The 9,888-nt window shown below is 38.2% G+C and overlaps 1 protein-coding gene across 3 annotated transcripts in view; it reads right to left on the bottom strand.

Annotated features, from left to right (window-relative positions):
• SACM1L (SAC1 like phosphatidylinositide phosphatase) overlaps positions 1-9,888 on the bottom strand; it is a 69,241-nt gene that overhangs the window by 8,048 nt on the left and 51,305 nt on the right. For all 3 annotated transcript variants that reach the window (XM_003794514.3, XM_023515911.1, XM_023515913.1), the window contains 3 exons: positions 8,596-8,675; positions 3,936-4,034; positions 462-600 (listed from right to left, as the gene is read on the bottom strand). In XM_003794514.3, the coding sequence (XP_003794562.1) occupies positions 462-600; positions 3,936-4,034; positions 8,596-8,675 (318 nt within the window). The remainder of the gene's footprint in view (positions 1-461; positions 601-3,935; positions 4,035-8,595; positions 8,676-9,888) is intronic.

The following is a 9,888-nucleotide window of genomic DNA, read 5'->3' as shown; positions in this document are numbered from 1 at the left end:
GTTCAATGAAATGAATTCATGTATTCATTGCTGGTGTCAGAGTAAATTGGTCTGACCCACTTGGAAAGTAATATATTTATTCTTTTTAAGTAATTCCACTTCTAGGAATTAACCTGAAGGAAAAAATTCAAGTTAATAACATATACATATATATTCTGAGCGTTACTTACAAACCAAAAATGTAGCAACCTCAGTGGCTTAGTAAATTACAGTACAACAACACAACCATCAAAAACTATGATTACACACATACATGCTAAAGGAAAATGGCAAAATTAAAAATTATGCATATGTATATTGACCATGGTTACAGAAAATGTGCACAACCACAATGGCAAGACACAAAAATAAAAAGGTGGATTAGGGTGGAGGCAGTATGAATTTTGTTACTGGTTTTTAAAAATGAAGTTTAATTTTTTTTGCTGTATTGTTTTTCAATAAAAGGAAAAAAGAATTTGCACCTGAAGTTGGGCCTGAAGTGAACGACGAGCTAATAAACTCTGGATCACGTTGGTTCTGTCTAGACAATCCATGCAATTGCTGCGGAACACACCTTCCTGGTTTGTCACCACCTTGCCAGCAGAGTCCACTAGAAAATAACTAACACATATTTGTATAAACACTCTCATACCACAGTAGATTAAATCTACTAAGGATACAACCTATAACATGAGTCTCATTTCAGTGACATCACAAAAATCTGTAAATTAAAAGGTCAGACACACGTGATGATCCCAGACCAAAAAGAAGTCTGAATGGCTAAGACAGCTCTCCAATTCACAAAACGGCTGTAATGTTAGCAATCATGTCACCCAGAAGATGTGAAAAGCAGAGTTGGGAGTATTATAAAGGTTGCTATGGACACTGATCATGTTTCTCAAAGCCAGATGAGAGTTTTCTTTAACATAATTATTCCAGGCTCAGAGCCTGTAGCTCAGCAGCTAGGGTGCCAGCCACATACACCATAGCTGGCGGGTTCGAGCCCAGCCCAGGCCTGCCAAACAACAATGACAACTACAACCCAAAAATAGCCAGGTATTGTGGCGGGTGCCTGTAGTCTCAGCTATTTGGGAGGCTGAAGCAAGAGAAGTGCTTAAGCCCAAGAGTTTCAGGTTGCTGTGAGCTGTGACGCCACAGCACTCTACCCAAGGCAACAGCTTGAGACTGTCTCAAAAAAAAAGGAAAGTCTTAATGAGGTTAATTGACTCAGAGTCTCTGAAACAAGGACTGGATATTTTGCATTAAAAATATTTTTAATTCTTTTTTTAATCGGTAATACATGCAAGTAGTGCAAAACTTATAAAGTACCATAGAGTTTTATTTGAAAATTAAGTTTTCCTTTCTCCCCTTAACCACTCAGATGTCTGCACTACAGCCAACCACTGTTTCTACCAGTTCCTGTATTTTCTCTATTTTTAATAAGCTCCTCGATGAGTCTATGAACTCAAAAATTTGGAAACACACAGTTTGATTGTCAAGAACATGGACTCCGGGCGGCGCCTGTGGCTCAAGTGGCTAAGGCGCCAGCCATGTACACCCAAGGTGGCGGGTTCAAATCCAGCCCGGGCCCGCCAAACAATGACGGCTGCAACCAAAAAATAGCCAGGCGTTGTGGTGGGCACCTGTGGTCCCAGCTACTTGGGAGGCGGAGGCAGGAGACTCGCTTGAGCCCAGGAGTTGGAGGTTGCTGTGAGCTGAGATGCCACAGCACTCTACCCAGGGGCACAGCTTGAGGCTCCTGTCTCAAAAAAAAAAAAAAAAGAACATGGACTCCGGCAGCGAACAATCTGTTTGCTAGCCTTAGCATCTTAGGCAACTTACTAGTTATAGAACTTTAAAGATTAAGTACCTGTGTATTCATCCACAAAATGGAGATAACAGCATCACTATTAGCTGCTCTAAGGTCTGAATGAGGTAACTCATAGGGCCAATGGAGTACTTAGCAAGTATACTGGACATAGCATATGATGAATATTATATATTAACTTATTGAAAGTATTCCCAAACTCCAAAAGGAGGAAGAAAATGCAACAGTTTTAATCAAAGGCTAAATAAAAATTATGATCTCAGGAAGAATGTGTTGCAACAAAAAATCTACATGAGACTCATACAGAACTGGTGAAGTTCATTTAAGTTGGCATGTATATGTGCCCAGACATAAGCACATGTGTGTGTGTTGGCACTCCTGCAGTACTTATAAATACTAGATGAGGTAGGTATTATTATTTTCACTTTACAAATGGAGAAATCAAAGCTTAAAGTTGACTGGCTCCTGGTCAGGTGGCTAACTAAGAGGTAAACTGAGATTCAGACTGAGATGTGTCAGATTCCCAAACCCAGATTAATTCCCCTACCCCCAGAACCCCAAGAAAAAGACGTCTCAAGAGATCATTTGAAATTCACCAATAAAGGCCCTACTGTCCTATGGATCACAGTCAATGGCAATAGACACAGAGTCTGATGTCAATCCTCCGTTATTACACTCTTATATTGTGTAATATAATTAATGGGTGAACTCAAAGTACCATCCCCTCCAAAATGTGCAGGCCCAGCCAATGTTTTCTCTCATAGCCCCATAATAATGTAGTCAATCTCCTCTTACTAGCTATCTTCATAACAAACTCACAGGAAAAAAAGCAGACTTAAATAACTATTGTTCATTATTTAGTAAGTATAAAAATATACTTTAAAAAACTAAGCAAATATCTATCAGAGAGGTTTTACCAAATCACTGTGTAAACTAAAATAAAAAAGTGCATTTGGGTTGCCAAGTTTAGAACTATCACACAGAGGCAAAACAAAATGATAGAACAGTTTATAGATTATTTCTTCTGACTTTAAAATAAGTAAAGACTGATATACACATACAGCACAGTAAACTTGTGAATCAATGATAAATCATACCTCATATAGCAAGTACCACAAACATACCCAGACCTTTTGATCTATTGATTCTACTTTGAAGATTACTTTTAAAGAAATACTATAACAGAACTGTAATATGTATGTATCTCCAAACAGATTTATTTCAGCACAATCTTTCATGATAAGAATAGAAAAGGAAATGAAGAAGATACTCAACATGAAGGAAAGCATTTAATTAAAACTATGTTATGGTGTAGAGTATAAATGTCTTAACACAATAACTAAGAAAATGCGGTGAAGCATTTTAACCAGCATTTCATTAACCAGTTTAATGAAAATATTTCAAATGGTATATAAAACGAGCACACTGTACCCCATAATTGCATTAATGTACATAGCTATGATTTAATAAAAAAACTATGTTATGACACAAGAGAACACAAAATAAATCAACAGAATATAAAAAAAACCAGAATATAAAACAGTAATAAACCAAGTTTAATTATGTAAAAATTTATTATGCATGGAAGATAATTCATAAAAATATGAAAACACTTGGCCTTCAATCATTTTTTAGGAATTTAAAAATATATTTAAATGACAGTCTCATCTTTCTAGCAAAAAACTTAATAAGGCCGAGCACCGTGGCTTATGTCTGTATTTCTAGCACTCTAAGAGGTCAAGGCGGTAGATTGCTTGAGCTCAGGAGTTGGAGACTAGCCTGAGCAAGGGCAAGACACTGTCCCTACCAAAAATAGAAAAATTAGCCAGGCCTTGTGGCAGCATCTGTAGTCCCAGTTACTCAGGAGGCTAAGACAAGAGGATTGCTTGAGCCCAAGAGTTTGAAGTTGCTGTGAGTAATGCCATCACAGTACTCTACCTAGGGCAACAGAGTGAGACTCTGTCTCAAAAAAAAAAAAAAAATTAAGAAATGATAAAATAGTAAGGATCAGCACCATCAATCAGGTGAACTATATTTATAAGTCTGCTTGATAATGCATAATAAATATGACTGATATATACACACAGTTTCCCCCCCCCAACATCCATAAGGAAATAATACAGCTTACCTTAACTCATCTTGCATTTCTGCTACCTGATCCAATAAAATACTCAGTCGATCCCATCTCATATTTCTACATTCCTTGTGGAAGTCAAAGGCAATGTATCTACCAAAAGAAAAGATATTTCGAAATTTCCCAGGGATCATTTATTTTCCTTCTATTAATAATACCTAATAACCTGACTTTCTTTTCTATACTGCACATGTACATATTTCCCTGGAACGTTGGAGCCTCTTTTACTCTGGGTTTAGCATTATACAGACCCAGATATATGTCCCCACCATGCTTATACCTATCAGAGAAAAATATATATATGTGTGTGTGTGTGTGTGTGTGTGAAGATGCACTCTCACACAGACACACACGTACCTACCTTCACGTGCTCTTCTAGGGGCCCTCAGAAAAGAGAAGGGAAGCAAAGCAAAAACCAGTGGAGTCCAAGTACAGAAATCAGGTATGCACTGTAATGAGGACTAGTCCCATTAAGTACACAGAATTAATTTATTCTCTGCCCCATGTGCAAAGAACAGGGTCCTTTTAAATTGTTTTTTACACTTAGCTGGGTGTCGTGGCGGGCGCATGTAGTCCCAGCTACTAGGGAAGCTGAGGCAAGAGTATCACCTAAACCCAAGAGCTGGATGTTGCTGTGAGTTGTGATGCCATGGCACTTTACCGAGGGCAACAAAATGAGACTCTGTCTCTTAAAAAAAAATGTTTTTTACACTAATCATTTAAGAATATGTTCACAATGGTTACTCAATTTATTCCAAGGAGGATTAGTTTTGGTGTCTGTTGTATACTAAGTATGGGGTGCAGAAGTACAGAGGCAGGACAGTACCCGCTGTCCTGGGTACTGGATTGGTTGGTTACTGGCCATTGAAACAAAAAATTCGCTCTGTTTTATCAAGATATATCACAGATACACGTGGCAGAGATAAATTCCTTGCCTGTTGATCTGTAATGAGTTGTTTTCAATTATGTACTATTTAGGAGGTACAATTCTAAAGGTTAGAAGATAACCAACAGTAAAGATGTCCTACCATGAGCTGAAAAAGTTACCCCTTGACTCATTAACCAAGCCCTGAACGTCAAGGGTGCAGAGAACCTGAGCACCATAGATACATAAAGAATCTCATATATTCTCCTTCTATCAAACTTCCTGTTCAGGATCAAGACAAGACATAAAGCAGGAGGACTAGAAGGACATTATACTGTCACCTGCAGAGTAAAACCTCAGATGAAGCATCCGGTCTTATGTGACTTCCTTGGCTCCAACAGAATGAAGGCACATTAATAGAGTGTGGGCTTCTAGCAGATAAACAGAGCCCACCATGTCAGTGGTCACCTTGGGTGCGAGTGGTATTCTTAGAAATTAGCACAAAAATAGAGGTTAGCCACCGAGAGGCTGACAACTCTGGGAAGTCAAAGGGTGGGGGAGGACTTTCAATGGCAAGTTCAATAAACATGGCATTATGACAGTTATTTTTGGAGTGTTCTGACCAAAAGTAACAGTTCTAGATTTGTTTAAAGAATTTAAGTAGGCATAAAGTTTCAGCTAAGCAAAATGGAAATTCTGGAGATTTGCCATACAACATTATACTTATCGCCAACAATATTGCATTGGCGTTGTATATTTAAAAATCTGTTAAGATGGCAGATTTCATGTTAAGTATTCTTACCACAATAAAATAAAATCAAGGGGAAAAAATAAAAAATAAACAACAACAACAAAGTATTTAAGTAGCTTACTAGCATTTAAATGCACTTGGATTAAGCTGGTATTCTTTCAGGAGTATATAAACTTTTTCCTTTTCTGACACACACTGGAAGAATATGAGTTGTCTTGGGCCACACAGTAAAGACACAAACAGTAATGAAAGCTGCTCAGCAAAACAAGGTCCACGCATACTTTTCATGATATCTAACAGCACGCATAAACAAAAAAAGCGCTCACAAAGTCAGCATGCGGCAGGTGAAGACCCTAAATCTAAATCATACTTCTGTCTTCTAAGAAGGAGTTACACAGTTACATTTTGGTAATAAATGTTTTAAAATACATACTGACTTCTGAACCCAATAGTTGAGTGGTTCTACTTTTTCCCAAGTTCTACAAAGACATCCTTAGAGACACAACATTTCGCAGATCTCATTTTTTTCCCACCCAGGTTCCAAAAGAGCAACTTTCCATTGCTAATCCCACTTCTCTCCAGAAGTGTGACCATATGACTTTTCTCTTTTTGGCTACTCACCAATTCATTAACTTAATTTACTCATACTAACAACTGGTTAAAAAACTTAAAAAGTAAATCAGTCCAACAGATCTTAAAGACAACAATAAATTTACCCTGTGACTTAAGACTTAAAACCAATATACTGATCTTTTCTCCTCCCAGAATATGTATTTGTTAAGTAAACAAAAATTCCAATGACTTTTTATTATGCCCCTCTGTCCAATGATTTTTAGAGCTCATAGAAGGAAAATAAAAATAGCTTTGGACTGCTCACTTGTTAGAGCACTAGGTGCCCTCAAACATAAAGGACATAACTTTAGACTCTTAATTTACACCTCAAGTTCTCAAAGTCCGCTGCTGCTAAAAACACCAAACTCCTTAAGACAACTCTAGAGGCAAAGCATACCTACAGAAATTCTCTGGGGCAGAGGATCTTAACCAGAGGTTAAAAGCCAGCAAATAAATTTTTTCTATTACATATAAGCTGTACTCCAGCCTCACAGATTCTGATTTTTTTCAGGTCTCTGAAGGTAGATCTTTAGTAATTTCTCTAAGGATTCCGAGGCACTCTGGGAATCCCTTCTCTGAACCACTCAAAGTGTGTATGGGCAGGTTCCACAGTGAGAAGGTAGCAGTGCAGATGGAGTGAGGATCTCAAGAATCTGCGAGAGCTTTTGCATAAGAAAGACTTAAAATCTTTCCCTAATATTCATTATATTATTCTATCTTTATGTGTGTTTGAAATTTTCCACAGGTTAGAATAATTTTTCCACAGATAACCCAGTACCATCTTGGGGGAAAGTTTTCTCCCAATGTTTGAAATCACTTCTTAGCATGCTACATACCTATCTTCTACCCCTGCTGCACATGGCTGACGTATTACTATGCATCTTTCCACAAGGCCACTGATGTTTTAGGATCCCCATCTTTTCACAAGTCTAAAAAGAAGTTTGCAATGTAGCCTAGTGTGGGGTAAACCCCCACAAAAATTAAATGAAATGTGCTCTTTTAATTCCAGAACTGAGCGAAAAGACTTGAGTATTATGTGCTTTTGTCGAGGCCCTAAGTGACCTGGGAAAACACGGTGGGGGCCTGCAGGCCAGGCGTAAAAACCTCTTACAGGTAACCCCAACTGTGTAGTCAAGTCAGCCTGTTAGATAAGGGTTGAAACGGCCCATCTGTGCAGAGGACGTGACTCAAAGGTTGATGTGAGTAAAAAGAAAAACTCCATTGTAATGATGTCGAGTAAAATACTCCATCGTAACTGCAGGGTCTCCAAAGCCATAAGAAAACAGTCATGAAGCCAGTTTCTCGGAAATTTAATTGAGTACATAGAAGAGAAAGGTTTTACTCTTCTGTTTATCCTAACCTTTAACTTTAACAATAGAAGTCAGATACTGTATTGTTCTTTTAGGTCTTCCAAGAGGAATAGCCTGAGGCTAGCTTAAGATGGTCGTCTTACTTTCCCGGACTTTCTTTCTTTAGGCTAATCTTATGATGGCTATCTCACTTTCCTGGACTTACTTTCTTTTCTATAGTTTAAGATAAGAAATGAGGATGTTAGGATTATCTATCAATGTGGTGTATGTGACTAGCTCCCAATAAAAGAGAGTAGAAAATAAAGACATTTTGCTACATGCCACCTAAGAGTGTGTAGTCGTTTCTTGCTTTTAAACAATTCTAGGAGCGAGCTTGCACCCGTGGCCAAGCCATCTTTCTCTCCCCGTGAAAAAGAACATCACTCAACACCTAGTAACTTATAGCAGGTGAAGCTGTTGCTCCAGATGAGGCTACCATATAATCACTAAACTGCTCCAGCTCATGTGACGATCAGGACCACAACCACAAGGAACTAAAATGTATAACCTACCTGCCACAGCTTCACAAAGTCTCACAGGGACACAAAGCCCTGATGGGGCGATTTTAATCAAGGGCTAAACTTGTTAAAACTATAAAGAAAATTTTCTGTAACACAAATTATGCCAGAGGAATTTCAAGCCAACAAAAAAATTATGCTTTGATTTAGTATAGAAAAAAATGAAGGTGGCTTGGCACCCATAGCACAGTGGTGATGGCACCAGCCACATGCACTGATGCTGGTGGGTTTGAACCTAGCCAGGGCCAGCTAAACAACAGTGACAACTGCAACAACCAAAAAAATAGCCAGGCGTTGTGGTGGGAGCCTGTAGTCCCAGATACTTGGCAGGCTGAGGCAAAAAGAATCGCTTAAGTCAAGAGTTTCAGGTTAATGTGAGCTATGATCCACGGCACTATACCAAGAGTAACACAGTTAAGTCTCTTTCTAAAAAAAAAAAAAAAAAAAGAAAGAAAGAAAGAAAGAAAAAATGTAGGGTGAACTATGTCTAATAAGCTCTAAGTACTCACGTATATACAACTGATCTAGAAAGAATTGTAAGAGATTTCTGCTGAGTTACCTGATCATTCCACTTCCCAAAGAAGACACCATTGTTGCAAATTTCTGTTCAAGTGGCTTCTCTGATCCCTTCTGGTTGACCTGTAAAAAATTAAGAACCCTATAGTTTTCAGTTTATTTAAAAAGAAAGTGACAACAGGAAAAGGGCAAACTAGGAAGCTCTAAGTCAGTGTTCTCAACCTTCCTAATGCCGCGAATCTTTAATACAGTTAAAAGGGGTCATGACCCACAGGCTGAGAACTGCTGCTCTAAGCTCTCACTCCCCCCACAGATACATCAATAAAAAAACCTGAAACTGTCTGATCCAACTTTGTAGGAGTTCTGAAAAGAATCAAAGGTTTAAACAATCAACCAAATGGCAAATCAAGAAAAAGCTACTTTCAAAACTGTAGGAAAGTTTTGTGTCATTTTTATTTGTCCTCGTCCCACCTACTCCCCGGAATAGTAATGATCATTAAGTCACTCGATTCTCAGTTCATCTTACCAAATGAGAAGAAGCTGACTTTATTTATAAATAATTGTGCACACCTGTCTAATGCAAAGGGCTGACTCCTTAATCTCTTCTTGCATAACTCTGGACACAGGCAGTAAAAATGTTGAGCACTGCTTATAAATGCTTTATTAAGAGGACCATAAACCAATAGATGCTTAAGGCAAGAAATTCCTGGTGGAGATACATTACAGACCATCTAAACAATGGAGAAGCTGGGTGATATTCTTTGGGAAATAAAGACATTCAAAACCAGACATATATATCAAGGAGTTTAGGAGGCCACCTTTATACCCAGGCAAGATGCACATACTCAGTAAAGTCCTGAGAAAACCTTAAACCTTCACCTTAGACTGATCGCTAGGCTTGGAGCAAGCCTGGCTAACAGTTAAAGAACTACCCCAGCAAAGAGCCAGTCTATAAAGAAAGGGATACAGGGCTGTTCTCTTTTGAATTTTTGCTAGTTTGTCCATTTCAGTTCCTAGAATTCAGTGTAACTGTCAAAACATTAGCAAAACATAAGCAAAAGTAACAGAGACTTCAGTGAGCAAACCTCACATGCAACAGTACTCGCAAAAATAGTTTGTAAAAGTCTCAAAACAAATAAACTACTAGTATTTAACAATACAAAAACCAACCAACTAACCAAAAACTACCCAGCAAACCCTAGAGAACTGAGAACTCTTGAGTTCTACAATTACTGCATTATTAAATCTGAAATTAAAAAAAAGTCACAGCCATACAAAGCAACAAAAAGCTCATTCAATGGAAAAGGAAAAGATGAGGGAAATCACCTGGAAGCAA

The sequence above is a fragment of the Otolemur garnettii genome, unplaced genomic scaffold (assembly GCF_000181295.1).
Source record: "Otolemur garnettii isolate 467f Iridium unplaced genomic scaffold, OtoGar3 scaffold00082, whole genome shotgun sequence".
Taxonomy (NCBI): domain Eukaryota; kingdom Metazoa; phylum Chordata; class Mammalia; order Primates; family Galagidae; genus Otolemur; species Otolemur garnettii.
This window is presented reverse-complemented; position numbering and strand designations above follow the sequence as displayed.